The sequence below is a fragment of the Furipterus horrens genome, unplaced genomic scaffold (genome assembly GCF_987537825.1).
Source record: "Furipterus horrens unplaced genomic scaffold, mFurHor1.1.pri manual_scaffold_7, whole genome shotgun sequence".
Classification (NCBI taxonomy): Eukaryota; Metazoa; Chordata; class Mammalia; order Chiroptera; family Furipteridae; genus Furipterus; species Furipterus horrens.
Genome location: NW_028327177.1, coordinates 103118195 through 103134822, shown reverse-complemented (window position 1 = coordinate 103134822; position 16628 = coordinate 103118195). Strand labels below are relative to the sequence as shown.

The following is a 16628-nucleotide window of genomic DNA, read 5'->3' as shown; positions in this document are numbered from 1 at the left end:
CAAATGAGTGATTCAGCCATAACTAAAGAATCCTGGTGCTGGCTTGCCACACATAGCTTTCTAGCCCTTTCTTTTCCTTCCCTAATCCCTGGGCTAAACCCTCCTGGGCATCCAAAGCACCTCCCCACCACACACAGACAGACACTCACCCCACTCAAAATTCCCAATTCAAACTAGACACAAAATTAGACAAAGCTGAGGGCATGACCTGTTTTCCTAATTGCTCTCTCTCTTTCTCTCTCGCTCGCTGTCTCTCTCTCTCGCTGTCTCTCTCTCTCTCTCTCTCTCTCTCTCTCTTGCTCGCTCTCACTCACTGTCTCTCTCTCTCTCTGTTGTACTTCCTCATATGAAAGATGACCCTAGTGGCTAAGTCTAATGAATGGGAGAGAAAGTGGCACATACAAGGTGAACGAGCTGGGAAGGGTTAGACCATGTGAGACCTTGTAGGTCATGGTTAGGTAGAACCTTATCATAAACTCCCTTGAACTGAGGTAACCTATAACTGAGACAGTGCTTGCAAAATAGTCATTTGCTCCCTCTTGTACCCCAGCCTCTGTTGCCATTAGACTGGGGCTATGTTGATTGGTTCTAGCCAATGGATTTTAAGTGGAAATGCTATAGCCACTTCTCAACAAAGGAATTAAGAGCTAGTGAGCCTCTTCCATCCCTCTCTTCCCCTGCCACAGTGACCCTAGAAGCCATGTGTCCCAGATGACATAGCCACAAGGATGCACAAGGCATCACTAGACTTTGAACAACTGAGATTTTAGGGTTTATTTATCTGTGACTGCAACATAACCTAGTCTATCCTGATTAATCTCAATATGTGTCTAAACACTTGTAACCCAGAAGAGCCTAGTGACAACAGCTTAGCACACAGCAGGAGTTTGGGAAATGACTGTTCCTTTCCCTCCAGCTCTTACCCTTCCTCTCAGAAACACTGGGGAACAGGTTCAGATGTACTGCACATACCCCTCTGTTCATTCTCACACTACCCCCAAGAAACACATGGTGATTAAGCCTTTTTTCCAGTGGAATAACTAACATGTGGAAGGAAAGCCAGGGGACCTGTCTGTCCTGGGCCACACAGCAATAACTTAAGAAAAAACTCACCATCTCTTATGTTTTGAAGCTCCCCAGTTTACAAAAAAAAGTAGAAAGGGCAAAGTCTATACTTATTTTTAAGAGGGGGAAAGAGAGACTCGACATTATCTAGTAACCTACCCCAGTAGGGGTTAAGGTCAAGTGAACCTCCCTGGCTGGCATGGCTCAGTGGATTGAATGCCAGCCTGCAAACTGAAAGGTCACTGGTTCAATTCCCGATCAGGGCACATGCTTGGGTTGCTGGCCAGGTCACCAGTTGGGGGCATGTGAGAGGCAACCGATCGATTGATGTATCTCTCCCTCTCTTTCTCCCTCCCTTCCCCTCTCTTAAAGTAAATAAATAAAATCTTTAAAAACAAAAAAAGGTCAAGTGAACCTGAGCTCCCATCCAGCCCATTACTTACTAGCTATGTGGCTTTGGGCATATTACTCAATCTCTGAGCCTCAGTTTTCTCATCTATTAAATGGGGATAATGATATTTGTGAGATAAGAGGCTTGCCTGGCACATAGTAAGTGCTAAATCCAAGTTATGACTAGAACTCAGATACGCTGACTCCTGACTTGGGGGTCTTGGCCCAACACAGCGCAACCTCCAGTGGCAAGTCCCCAGTAGCCCTAGGGTCTGATTCCTATGCATGTTTTAGTGTTCCCCTGTGGTTGGAAAGGGGTGGATGCTGGGAAAGCTTCTGAGAGAGCAAACACATGAGCCCTGTCTGGCCCTTCCAACAGCTCAGCCTCGTCCAGTTAGAAAGAGTTCATTCTCCTCTGTTTCACATTAGGCAGAGCCAAAAATTCCCCACCCAATAAAGCTCAGCTCTACGAAGGAAATGACTTTGGATGAGATGCCAAACCAAAAGCTGGAAACTCAAGGTTGCACAACCAAGAAGAGACACCACAGAAATTGAGAAACTTCAGACTCCCAGAAGGAAAGCAGCAGATGAGAAGATAAAACTTCGTCACTTCCCAGATCCCTTCAGATTCAAGAAGCTCCATGCTCTTCTACTCAACTGCTATCTGCACAGCAGCCAGGACAGTGGGACATTCCCCACGCCCAAGCCCTCCAAAATCTTCCCCTGGCTCTTGGTGAAAGCAAACTTGACCACAGCCTGTGCAACCCTGGGTGGCTTGACCCTGCCCTCTCACATTCCCATTGTCCTCTGGCTCAGGGAGGCCTCCATGGCCTCTCTTTGGGTCCTCAAACATCTCCCCTTCCCACCACCAGGCCTTTGTACATGCTGTCACCTTTGCCTAGAAATACCTGTGTGGTCCCTCACTTCAGTGGACCCACTTATCCTTCAAACGGAGGCTTCAGTTTCACTTCCCCAGGGAAGTTTCCCCTGATGAGATCAAATCTTCCCCTCTTGCCCCCTCCTACCTATCTGCCCACTCTACCTACACTTCTCCTTTGAGCACTCTGACTGTGGTTGGCTATGTGTCTCCATGTCACCATCCCCACTGGACTCAAGCTCCTTGAGGTCTGGGACCTTGTATTTTCATTGCTGTGTTCCCAGTGCCTTGACAAATATTTCTTTAGCTCATTATTGCATCTTCTGTCCAGCTCTGTGTATCGAACTGCCCATGGGGAGGAACAAGGGAGAGTTCCACCTCGCAGGTGAGCCACACATGGTTTCTAGCCTCCATCCTCAAAGCTACAGTGATCTGACCCCAACCATCAACAGGTTCAGCTCCTAGGTCTGCTTTTGGTGGCATTTAACTAGCTCCTGAGCTCAGCAGTGATGGCAGAAACACCGTCTTCAGCTAGAAGCCACAGCATTGACACTCTGGCCTCCCCCTTGATTCTGGCTTGTAAGCCCCCAAGATGATGGCACATAGGCTCTCAAGCCTGCCTCACATGCCCCTTCTAAGTCTGGTAATCTAAAAAAGTTCCCCTTAGTATTAGGACTCCTGTGCTTTAAACCCCAGAGTGATGGTTGGCCCTAGCCCCTGGGGTCAGACTCTTCTAATGCTGAATGCTGGCCTGACCATAGTTTTGTTCTATTTTGTTTTAAAGAGAGAGAGAGAGAGAGAGAGAGAGAGAGAGAGAGAGAGAGAAACAGAGAGAGAAACATCGATTTATTGTTCCACTTATTTATGCATTCATTGGTTGATTCCTGTGTGTGCCCTGACCAGGGATCGAACCCACAACCTTGGCGTAGTGGCATGATGCTCTAACCAAATGACCTACCCAGCCAGGGCTGACCTGACCATATAAATGCTGTCCCTAACCCCCCAGACTCGGCTCCCCAGAGCTGCCCAGCAATTTCACCATGGTCACCATTTCACTCAAGCAGTGATTTCCACAGTGTGTTAGTTCCACTGGAATATTAATAAGTGTCAAATGAAAAAGGGGACCCATGGTCAAGTATAAATGGAACCATGGTCAAGTATAAATGGAAAACACATGCTCAAAGAAGTCTCTTTGCTACAGGACTTATTAGAGCTTTAATATACTGGTGTCCATTGTGAATCTCCAAAGGTAGAGGGCATGGATAAAGCGTACAAAATTTTCTGAGTTTAGTTATTCATGAACCTTTGCTTGCAGGAGGTATCTTGCTGGAGACTATTATAAGGCACATGGTTTGGTAAATGCTACTCTAGACTCTGACTTGCCCTGCAGATGCCCTTTATACACATGCTTTCCCCATCAGATGCATCAAAAGTTGCAAAAGCAATGTATAGAGGAACTAAAAATTGTGATATAATGTATTGGGAGGAAGAGAGAGAAGAGTATATAAGCCAAATCCTCTTCTAGGAAGTTATTGAATAATATTTTTTTAACGATTTTATTTATTCATTTTTAGACAGAGAAAGGGAGGGAGAAAGAGAGGGAGAGAAACATCAATGTGTGAGAGATGCATTGATCGGTTGCCTCTCACATGCCCCAGTCAGGGACCGCCTGGCCCGCAACCCAGGCATGTGCCCTGACTGGGAATTGAACTGGTGACCTTTCAGTTCCCAAGCTGGCACTCAATCCACTGATCCACACCAGCCAGGACTTGAATAATATTTAAATTGACAAATATGAAAAAGAATAATATAAGCACAGTATTTAGAGATAGTACCAATGTGGTAGAGAATATCCATTCCCCTTTCTCCTACATTTAGGAATTTCACCTCAACATATGGCTGCCTGGCTAAAAACTCCACTTCCTGGACTCTTTCTTCTGTAGTTAATTATGGTCTTGTGATTAATTTCTAGCCAACAGAATCTAATGAAGTGATAAGTGCATCTTCCAGGTTTTACCCTTAAAAGGGAAGGAAAGTGCCTCCTCCCCTTCCTGCTGGCTGGAATGCAGAAATGGCAATAAAAGCAGGAGCAAGTAACTCATACTACAAGGTGGAAGCCACATGTTAAGGACAGCAGGATAATAGAAAAATAGCCTGGATCCTTGACACTGTGAATCCACCATATCAGCCTTGAATTGCCAACGTACACACTACTAATCGAAAGAATCCTCTTTTAGTTCAAGCTGCTGTTAATGGCCTTTCTTATCACAGCCAAACCAATAAAATAACTAATACAGGATCTAGTACCCAGGAGTGGAGCTCCAAGCAGCAAGGATCCAGACATTGCAGGCTGGAAAGCTGGTTACTCTTCTTGAAGCAAAGCAAAAGGTTGGTAAGACCTTCCTCAGCTGGGACACTCGGAAAGTAGTCCATGTGCTGAGGGCACCTGTAACTAAGGAAAGAATTGAAAATGTTCTGAATGCTGGTGTACGCAGCTTCTTTTTCAGGAACCTCCAATAAGAGAGAGATGAACTCCAGCAGACCAAGACCATGTACGAGCAGAGTTGAAAAGGAAGACTCTCAGCCTGCAGCTGACAATCCAAGTTGACCAAGGACCCCCATGTTAGGGGCTCTGAAGAGACAGCCTCAGCAGGAGATCAGGCCATGGCCCTAAGCTTTCTCATCACCATTCAGCTTCCTCAGTTCCACCCATGACCCTCTCAAGAGGTTCTCTGAAGGACACAGGGAGCCCAAAGTCACATTAAGAGGCTTCCTGCCCATCCAAGTTATTGTTTCAGGTGGCCTTAAGGAAGGCTCCCGGTAAGCACCTTAAATTAGGAGGAGAGGCAGGCAGGCCCCGTGCACAGGCCACTAAGTGAAAGATCAAACATTCCAGGGTTAAGAGCTAAGCTGTGTCTACACTGAGTCTGAACTAATTAGAAGCCAAAAGACAAGAAGCTTCTGGTTTTTTATGAGAAGTGTATTGGCAAAGAAACCACAGGCCTGGTAAGACAAAAGCTCCCCTCAGGCTCCCAAACTGACACCAGCAGGAAGTGGGCTGTGAAAGCTGTGTAGCCCTCCACTTCAGATGAGGTCACAGAAAATAATGAACAGGGCCCCCAGTGCCTATCCCCTCCCCCAACCTCTCCCTCACCAAGGCAGCCAGAAGTTAGAGAACCAGGTATTAGAGCAGTGGTTCTTAAACTTTCATCTGCATCAGAATCAGACTCAACCCCTGGAGTTTCTGAATCAGATGAGGTGAGGCCTGGGAATCTGCATTTCTAACAAGTCCCCAGGTGCTGCTAATAAATAAAAACCTGGAAAACACACCTGAGAATCACTGGTTTACTGAAAACAACAAGCTGCCAGAGAGACCAAAAAAAAAAAAAAAAAAAAGGACTTACTCCCCTAGCAAAAGGGACCTTTTACAATTCCTGTCAGCCAGATTTGTCAACTACTTTAACAAGTACCACAGTGTGTTTCTCATTTCAAATGAGAGTGTTGATTAAATTCCTGCTCAGATTCCACCACTGATAGAAAAGACTAGTATGAATCACCCATAGATCCGGAATCTTGAACTAAAGGAAAGAACTGAATAGGACTCTGGGCCTGTCACCCTTGGGAAACAGGTGAGCGTGTTTTCTGTGTGGGAAGACAGGCGTATATGAATATTTAAGTGGTCCAAAGGGGAGGATTGTAGGGAGACTGCTGTCCCTCCAATGTTTATTCCCTCCTCTTCTAGAATAATAGAAGCTATAGTTGTGCACATAACCTCCCAGCTAAAGAGTACATTTCCCAGCCTCCCTTGCAACTAGGTGTGATCATGTGACTAGGTTCTAGCCAATGGCTTGTGAACACAAGTTAGGTGTGCAGCTTCCCGGGCACACCCTTCCCACTGGCTGGAATGTGCGGGTTGGGGCATAGAGTAGCCCTCTCAGGTATGAGTCAGCAGCCAGGTATCCAAGATAGCAAAGCAATGAAAAAGCAAGAACCTGGTCCTCCACACCATGGAGCTGCCCCACCAGCCCTGGGCAGCTTGGACTGAAACAGGAGAGAGAAATAAACTGTTTTCTCTAAGTCACTGTAGTCTACCCTTAGTAACAGTTGTGAACCTGAATGCTATTATAGGAGAGTACCAAGAAATGGCTAAAAGGGTAACAAGGGGTTGGCACTGATAAGCAGATTTGCTGGAGGATGAAATGGGCAGCGGCATAATAAGCCTTCTGTACTAATTTATTCTAATTCTTATGGCATTTAATGTTTGACAAATTGAATAACATGGTCTTGGAGATTAAGGCCAAGAAAATATCAAGAAACACAGACCCACATACCTAGCTCTTCACACTATCAGACCAGCAGCCACCCCACAGTACATGATTTCAAAAGACTTGATGCCTACATGGTCCCCCAAGGGCTCCCACACATCACTTTTCAGTTCAGGCCCAACCTTCTGAAAGCCTCTGTTAAATACAAATAATATTACCTGGAGACACAAGTCTCTGAGGAAGCCACTTTCCACCTAGGTCTTTAGGCATGTGTGATTGTCAAGCACTGTTTTATAAAAATCTATTTAAAGCCCTTTAAGTGGTGGGCAGAAGTCAGGTTTTCAAACTGCCAGAAGCAACTGAGCAAGGTCATACATAATTCAATAAGCACATGCAAAATAAGGTTTAATAAATGCTATAATTAGGGAAGGGAAACCTGCTTTGACCAGCTGGAATACAGAAACTTAAAATGCTTCACACACATCCTCTATATTCACCTCCAAAAAGTAGCAGAAATTTATGTCATTTGGGGTGGGGGCTCATATCGAAAGGGGAGAAGGGGGGTGGCTTGCCTGATGACTCAAAGCAGTAATAAAAGCACAGTCAGGGGATTTGTAGATGTGGAAATGCTTTAATCTCTCTTCCTCAGGCAATTTTAATCAGCAAGGCTAAGGGGAAGAGAAAGAGGTTTGGGGAACAAAGTAGACCCTCACAGCCCTGAGAGGGCAGGCAGTTGGGACAGGAGAGCAAGCATTAGAGTCAGTTATGTGCAGAAGAGAGGCTGACAGACAAAATGGCACTGTTTCCTAAAAGCCCGCACACTGTACTCTGTGATGATCCCATGAGAAAGGCTAAGAATGAGGGCTCTGCATCCAGACAGCCTGGGTGTAACCTCCATCTCCACCAGTGACCACGGAGGTAACCTCTGTGACTAACTTCTTAGTTGGATGGTAAACTTTCATTCAAAATTTTTTAAGATTAAAAAGGGTGTTAAAGCCAGAGTGCAGCTCCTGCTGGAACACACTCGAGGGCCGGCCACGTGGGGCCATCTTGGTTACTCACAGTTCAGGATGATCTGGGCTGCGCGGTACAGCTCCAGGTGGCACAGGAGGTCCAGCAGCTGCTGGACGGTGGCCTGTCGCATCCCCCACCACCACAGCAACTCCCGGGTGATGCTCACACCCTGCACCCGCTCCATCGACTTGATCTTCCGCAACTGGGTCAGGTCTGTGATCACGTAGGAGGCTGGAAGGCAAGTTGAAAGGATCTACTTACACTTAGAAAAGCAGTCCCTCCATGAGATGGTCAGCGTGCTAGCCAGGTTTTGTTCATAAGCTGGGGTCCCCAGGCCACCCAAGTTACAATGCTGATTCCATTTAATACCCATAGGGACCAGCACATTAACACTTGCACCTAAATATCAAGTTTGCTGCCACACAAGACTTTGGAAAAAGACCACTGGATGCTAGGGGTCAGGGGCATAGAACTTTAGCTGCTTATTTGCTCTGGGCAAGTCACTTCTACAACTGTAACAACGGGGTAACAACTTTGCCTGCCCCATGCCCCACCCCCACCCCCAGAATAGAAGCCCTATGTAGGAGTTTTATGTGTTCTGTTCAGTAACAGATCCCCAGAACAGAGAACAGCACCTGGCACAGAGTGGGGGCAGGGCCAGGATGAGAGTAAGGTAGGGGAGGTGCCCAGGGGGCAAACTTTAAGGAGATGCTCACTCGTAGGGCTGACCCCTGCACCTGTGAGACAGGCTAGTAAGCCAGGACAAGTGGAATAGGGAAAGAGACAGGTAGTTAAATGACCAAGCAGTTTACAGCTACATAGTAAATTGCAAATCCTATCTTCCCTAACCAAGGACACTAAAGAATAAGTGGTTAAGTCCTGGACAGGTAGCTCAGTTGGTTAGAGCATGATCCTGATACCCCAAGGTTGTGGGTTCAATCCCTGGTCAGGGCACATATAAGAATCAACCAATGAATGAATAAATGGAACAACAAAACAATGTTTCTCTCACTACCTTCCTTCTCTAAAAAATGAGTAAATTTTTTTTTTTTTAAGAGTAAATGGTTTACGCTTCTCCTCCTGAGCCACAGGGTAAATAGCTCAAATCACCCTCCTCAAGGAGACAGATAACGGGAAGCCAGTTAGTGCCATTTGTGCCAACTGTTTTGGGCATCAGCAAAAAGCTGATGAATATTCTATTGTGATCCTCCCCTAAACTCCCAGCCTGTATTTATTTTTGTTTAAGCTTTATTTATTTTTAGAGAGAAGGGAAGGGAGGGAGAAAGAGAGGGAAAGAAACATCAGTGTGGGAAACATTGGTGTGTTACCTCTCACACGCCCCCAACTGGGAACCTGGCCTGCAACCCAGGCATGTGCTCTGACAAGCAATCAAACCGGTGACCTTTTGGTTCACAGGCCAACATTCAATCCACTGAGCCACACCAATCAGGGCCGTTTGTTTGTTTTTATTGGATTGAAGCACTATAGAATCATACACCTGAAAACTATATAATTTTATTAGCTCCCAGCCTTTAAAACCCAGTGCTTCCATCTTGAGAGCATGCCCACGCCTTCCCCTTTCTCCTCTTCTTCCCTCCAAGTGCGTTTTCTCTGCCTTTCTCTCAAGTTCCAAGGGCCCTTCTTCGGCTTCTGTAACTTGTTTCCTGAGCATCACAACCTAGCTTGCTTACTTTACTATACCTTAACTTTCTAAATAAACTCTTATAATTTGAGTTTCTGGCTCTAAATTCTTATTTTTTTCTTTTAAATTTTTTTTAAATAATTAAATTTTTTTTTAGGGTGGGGGACCCCCTCTGGCTCTGAATTTTTCTTTGCCAAATTCAAGAACCAAGGTCTAACTTCACCAGTAAGATCTGGAGCCGTTTCATCACCAACACCTCCAGTAACACTTGCAGCACCTGAAGCGTCAGTGCCTTCTTACGCCTCTTTAAAGTTTACCCTGAGCATCTCATTCTCCTCACCCCTAAGTCCCAGCCGTGTCTGGGGAAACCTGAACAAATGAATGAGTGAACGAATGAATGAACAAATGAATGAGCCAACCCACAACGGCCAACCATCCTCACCGAATTGTTATAAGGGTCAAGAGAACCTGTGGATCTAAAAGCACTTTTCCAACTTTGACGCATTGCACAAAATTTGCAGAGGGGTCTACTACTGGCAATACTAAAAATAATGTATTCCTTCTCTTCATTTTTTATTATAAAATTGACCGTTGTTCACTAAAGGAAACTTGGGGAATGTGGTGGGGCAGGGAGGAAGTACTAAAACAAGATACACAGTATCCTATTAGGATACTTTCCCTTCTCACCCCCCCGCCGCTCCCCCTTCAACCCTCATATACACACAGGTATGGTTCTGGATGCAGCTGTTGCCAGATTAAGATTTTGCAGCCTGCTCTTATTTATTAACTTTATACCATAAGCGTTTTCCCAGCTGTTACAAGCTCTATATAAATGGCTCTTTTGAATGATTACAAAGTATTGCGCTGAGTTTACTGAAGTGAGAATGGCACTTTATTTAGGAATAAAATAATCACGCTTCAGTTCTAGGGTTTCAGAAATCACAGAGCAAGAATCTATGTGAACATCAAGTCATTCATTCATTCATTCATTCATTCAATACAATATGATCGGTCACTACTGTGCTCTGGGCCTTTGACAAGCTCTAGAGATCCTGTGGTGAGTAAACCAGAGGTCCATGGAGCTCTTCTATTTGAAAAATACAAGACATGAAGCCCAGGAAAACATAACTGAGGGCTTCGAATGCTGGGCTAGGAGTTTGTCCTTGATCCGAGGAGGCATGGGTACCATGTTAGACCTCAGGGCCAGGAGGGACATAATCATGTTGCACAATCCCCTCTCCTCTGAAGGAATGGGGAAGGGTGTCACAGCTTCCAGCAGAAAGAAAGCCTCCAGGAAAGTGCCCTGTTAGGATGGAAAATTCCTAGAGTTACAACTGTTAGTCACTGGAAACCCAGGGCTGATTCCAGGACAGAGGGAAGTGATGTCAGCAAAGTCAGAGGCTGCTTCCCGCAGCAGAGACAAAGAGCAGAAGGAAGAAGCTATTGTTCACATCCGGGAGGCAGCATAATATCAGAAGAAAAGCAGAAGCACAGGGCTGCCCCTGGAGTTCCATGCTGTGGGAACTCAGCCATGGCCCTTAGCCTCTGTGGGTTGCATTTCCTCACAGGCAACGCAGGAGAACTAGGAACTAAACTCTAAGGTGCCTGTAGTGTGGACATCTTAGCTCCATAAAAGTGATGTATCTTAAGGTACTGACCTAGCAGCATCTAACACCTTTAAATTAGGGTCCAAACAAGATGGGAATCTTGGAGGTATGACTGTCTAGGGCCCTATTACATCCATACCTCTTTTCTCCATGCTCACAGGTAACAGAACATTTGGAAAATGGGGGAAAATTGAAGTCACCATGACATCACACTTAAAAGATACCAAGAAAAGCATTGCTTACATTTTTGCTTCTAATCTTCCAGATCTTTCTATAAATATAAAAATATGTTCTTATATCAGCAGGATGGTCCAGGCCCAGACTTTGGATTCGGAGGCCTGGGTTCAAATGCTATCTCTGCTACTTAATTGCTGTGTACTTGAGGAAGGCCCTTCACCTCACCCCGTGCCTCAGTTTCCTCATCTGCAAGCAAGGATAATAACAGCACCTGCCTCAGAGGTTGCTGAGAGGATTAGATCAGTTATATGTATAGAAGCACTTGGAACAGTGGTTGGCACATGGGTAAATGAGATATGTATGTTAACCATAATTGTTAAACCATCTAAAAAAAACCTGTTTTTATCCCCGCTGGTTAACACCATACGGAGACCATCCCTCCAGGTCTGAGTTCCTGAATCCTACAGTAGAAGGCTTGCCCTTCTTCAAAGCACTTTGGAACAGACCTGACATAGTCTCCTGAGTTGACCCACCCTGGGATCTAATGCCCCTTGTCTGACTGAGAGAAGGGGAAAACGCTAAGGATCGTCCCCACCATCATGACCCCTAAGCCTCTCTGCTATTCATCCCCATTTTACAGATGAGGACTTTCACTTGTCTGAAGTTGCACAGCTGGGCAGGGACCAAGCAGGGCTCTGCACAAAGGCTGGTACATGCATGAGTGAGGGAGATGAGAGGCAGGCCAACAATGGAACACCTGTCCCTGGGTCCCTCAAAATATCCCTGAGGTGGGTAAAGCAGTAAGAAGTCTGTTTTCCCCCAAGGGCAAAAATGGGTGCAGCTGCAATTATAGGAAAATGACCAGGACACAGCTATGTTATCTGTCAAGACTGTCAAATCCAAAGATTGTGCATATTTGTAGCTGTGTGATTTTGAGTCACTTTAAGGATCTTCCCAACCCCATTCCCCAGGACCACAATCTGCCCTACAAGACTATATTTTCTGAAATGACTACAGAAGCCAAGACTCTTTAGGACTTAACAGACAATCTCAATCACTGGTTCTGCTGAAGAAATCAAAAAGTGTGGTGAGTTGGCAAGGACCAGCTAACTGGGGGCGTAAGTGGTTCCCAGTCCAGTGACCCTCAATCCAACATGGCTCAAAGCCATCTCTGTAGGACAAGAAGTGGACACACCTCACGCCCTTACCATTCATACATCCTTCAGCTCATCATACATTAAGTGATCACTGATATCTGTCCTTAATTACGGACTGTCCCAGGCTCTGGGAATACAGGAGTGAAATGGATGAGTGAGGTCCCTGCCTTCATGGCACTTACACTCTTTGTGAAGAGACAAACATGGAACAAGGTAATGTCAAAGCTTTTAAGTGGAAGGAAGGAAATGAAACATGGTGTTGGGTTTGAGAATAATGGGCCAGGGTAGGCCTCTTGAACAAGGTAACACATGAACTGAGACCTACAGGACTATGACTCCCCACCTCACCCACTTCCCCACCAAAGGTATCAGTGTCCTAGACACCAAAACCTGTGAATATGGCATCTTACATGACAAAAGAAAATTTGTAGATGGAATTAAGTTAGGGTTTTAAAATGAGATTATCCTGGATTATCTGAATAGGCCCAGTATAATCACAATGGTCCTTCTATAAGGAAAGCAGGAGTGTCAGATTCAGAGAAGATATGACAACAGAAGCAGAGGTCAAAGAGAGAAATCTGACAACAGTTACGCTGTTGGCTTTGAAGGAAGGGGCCACAAGCCATGGGATGCAGGCAGCCTGTAGAAGCTAATAAAGGCAAGGAAATGGATTCTCCCCCAGAATCCTCCAGAAAGAACGCAGCTCTGCTGATCCCTTGGTTTTGGGACTTCTGACCTCCAGAATCAGAATACATGTGTGCCATTCTTAAGCCACTAAATTTATGGTAATTTGTTACAGCAGCAAGAGGAAACTAATACAGACTAGAAAGGCAGTCTTGGGGAACACAGGTGGAAGTATGTCCCAAGCAGAGGAAACAGCAAGTGCAAAGGCCCTGAGTCTGGATCAAGAAGGCCAGTGTGGCTGGAGCAGGGTGAGCAAGATGGTATCGGAGAACAGAATCAGCGTGGTCAGATTGGGACAGCCTTGTGAGGAGTTTGGATTGTATTCTAAACCACAACAGAAAGCCTCTTAGGACTTTATGAGCAATTTCGGTATCTCCAGGACCTAAAAAACTGGAGGTATTCCCCACAGAGGATGTACAAAGGGCTATTATGCACATGAAAGATGTTCAACATCATTAGTCATTAGGGAAATACAAATGAAAACTATAAGACACCATGTCACACCTGCTCCAACAGCTAGAACCAAAAAGATAGACAATGATAAGTTTGGTGAATATGCAGAGAAACTAACCATCATACACTTTGGAAAACAGTCTGGTAGTTCCTAAAAATGTTAAATAGAGTTACCTTATGATTCAGTAATTCCACTCCCAAGTTATATACCCAAGGGAAATGAAAACATATGTACACACAAAAACTTGCACATGAATGTGCACAGGAGCATTTTTTTTAAGACTTTGTTTGTTTTTAGAGAGAGGGGAAAGGAGGAAGAAAGAGAGAAAGAGAAACATCAATGTGGTTGCCTCTCACACGCACCCAGTTGGGGACCTGGCCTGCAACCCAGTCATGTGCCCTGACTGGGAATCAAACTGGCGACCCTTTGGTTTGCAGGCCAGCACTCAATCCACTGAGCCACACCAGCCAGGGCAGGAACATTATTCACAATAGCTAAAAAGTGGAAAGAACCCAAATGTCCATCAACGGATAAAATGCAGTATATCCATAACATGGAATATTATTCAGTAATAAAAAGAAATTGGGGCCTTCCAGCCAAGATGGGGGCATAGGTAGACACACTGCATCTCCCTCCACCACTAAGAAGGAATACAACTACCTCAAAACTGGAGACAACCAGAAGTTCCAGAAAATCAAGCTGCATGGAAATCCAACAAACAGATATAAAGAAGAAATACTCATCCAGACAGGTAGGAGAGGCGGAGCCGGGACGGAGAGGACGCAGTGTGGAGGCAGCAGGGGCAGAGTGACAGTGACTGTGGCAGGCCTGTGGGAAGCGCAGACACACACTTAAAAAAGTAGGGAGGGACACCTGGGAAGTGCTCCCAGGACCACACCAGACCCCACAGCCCACAGTTCCAGCACTGGGGAAAATAAAGCCTCATAGCTTCCAACTGTGAAAACCAGTGGGGTAGGGGCAGAGGAAGAAATTGGCAGTCTCTCAGAAGAGTCCATTTGTTTAGAGGCCCCCACAGCCATAGAACGTTTACATATCCACCCACTCTGGGAACCACAGCTAAATGATCACCAGTCCCATAAAGGAAGTGGGTAAAGTGCCTGAAAAAGGGACCAGTGCTGAGCAAGTGGCATTGTTCCCTCTCAGACCCCTCCCCCACATATAGCACCCTGTATTGACCAGTACCTAAGACTCCACTCCTTACAACATAACAGGTGCGACAGCTCTTCCTAAAACAGAGAGGCAAACACAGGAGCCTGTCAAGTTGAGACAGAGAAGTATGGTCCAAAAGAGGGAATGGATCAAAGTTCCAGTGGGAGAACTAAGCAACAAGGAGATAGCCAACTTGACAGATGAGGAGATCGCCAAATGAAACAGACTCAGAGTTCAAAACACTGGTGATAAAGATGCTCACAGACTTGACAGACATGCTCAAGTATGGCAAATGCATAAAGGAAGAAGTAAAGGCTATGCCAAGTGAAACAAAGGAAAATCCACACAAAACCAATGGTGAAGGGAAGGAAATGGGGTTCAAATCACTGATTTGGAACATAAGGAAGAAATAAACAGTCAACCAGTACAGAATGAAGAAACAAGAATTGAAAAAAAATGAAGAGAGGCTTAGATACCTCGGGGACAATTTTAAACGTGCCACCATCCGAATCATAGGAGTGCCAGAAGGAGAAGAGGAAGAGCAAGAAATTGAAAACTTATGTGAAAAAATGAAGAAAAACTTCCCAAATTTGGCAAAGGAAATAGACATACAAGTCCAGGAAGCACAGAGTCCCAAACAAGCTAGACCCAAAGAGGACCACACCAAGAAACATCATCATTAAAATGCCAAAGGTTAAAGATAAAGAGAGAATCTTAAAGGCAGCAAGAGAAAAGAAGAGAGTTACCTACAAAGAGGTGCCTATAAGACTATTGGCTGATTTCTCAGAAGAAACTTTGCAGGCAAGAAGGGACTGGCAAGAAGTATTCAAAGCGATGAAAAGCACAGATCTACAACCAAGATTACTCTCTACAGCAAAGCTATCATTTAGAATGGAAGGGCAAATAAAGTGCTTCCCAGACAAGATAAAGCTAAAGGAGTTCATTATCACTAAGCCCTTATTATTTGGAATGTTAAAGGGACTTATTTAAGAAAAAGAAAATCAAAACTATGAACATTAAAATGACAACAAACTCACAACTATCAACAACGAAACCTACAAAACAAACAAACAAACAAACTAAGCAAACAACCAGAACAGGAACAGAATCATAGGCGTGGGGGTCATTTGGAGGGTTATCGGCTGGGAGGAGGAAGGAGGAGAAAGAGGGATATGGTGCAGGGATTAAGAAGCATAATCGGTTGGTACAAAATAGACAAGAGGCCTGGCTGCTGTGGCTCAGTGGATTGAGCGTCGGCCTGCGAACCAAGTGTCACTGGTTCGATTCCCAGTCAGGGCAAATTACTAGGTTGCATGTCAGGTCCCTAGTTGGGGGCGTGAGTGAGAGGCAACCACACAGTGATGTTTCTCTCCCTCTTTCTCTAAAAATAAAATAAATAATAATTTTTAAAAAATAGACAGGGGAAGTTAAGAATAATATAGGAAAGGGTGAAGCCAAAGAACTTATATGCACAACCGATGGACATGAATTAAAAGGGGTGGGATTGCTGGAAAGAAGGGGAATACCGGGCGGAGGGGAGCAAAGGGAAAAGAAATTGGGACAACTGTAACAGCATAATCAATACAATATACTTTTTTTAAAAAAGCCTCTGGCCTGCACACTGATTTAACCTAGAAGTCCAAAGTCAGCCCTCCCCAAGGGGTGGGAACTAACCCCCAAACCAGTCCTTTCTCTGGCCCTTAACCAATAAAATTTCACTGCCTTTCTTTCTCCAATAAAATAAATAATTAATTAATAAGTAAATAAAAAGAAACTAAACACTGATTGTGCTACAACATAATGAACCTTGAAAACATGCTAAATCAAAGTGAATCATAAAGAATCACATATTTTATGATTATATTTATATAAAATGTCCAGATTAGGCAATACCTAGAGCAGGAGGAAACAAGAGGTGTGTGTGGAAATGTGGGGGTGGCAGTTAAGATGTACAAGATTTCATTGGGGGTAATTAAAATGTTTTAAGATTGATTGTGAAGAAGGATGTACACCTCTGCATATACTAAATGCCACCGAACTGTACATTTTAAATGAGTGAATTGTATGGAATGTGGATTATAACTCAATAAAGCTGTTTTTAAAAAAGACTCACAAGTGTGCCTTTT

The 16628-nt window shown here is 44.8% G+C and overlaps 1 protein-coding gene across 1 annotated transcript in view; it reads right to left on the bottom strand.

Annotated features, from left to right (window-relative positions):
- Positions 1-16628, bottom strand: part of IRAK2 (interleukin 1 receptor associated kinase 2) — a 58338-nt gene that overhangs the window by 39042 nt on the left and 2668 nt on the right. Inside the window, exon 2 of the mRNA XM_090284160.1 lies at positions 7660-7842. Coding sequence (XP_090140286.1) covers positions 7660-7842 — 183 coding nt within the window. The remainder of the gene's footprint in view (positions 1-7659; positions 7843-16628) is intronic.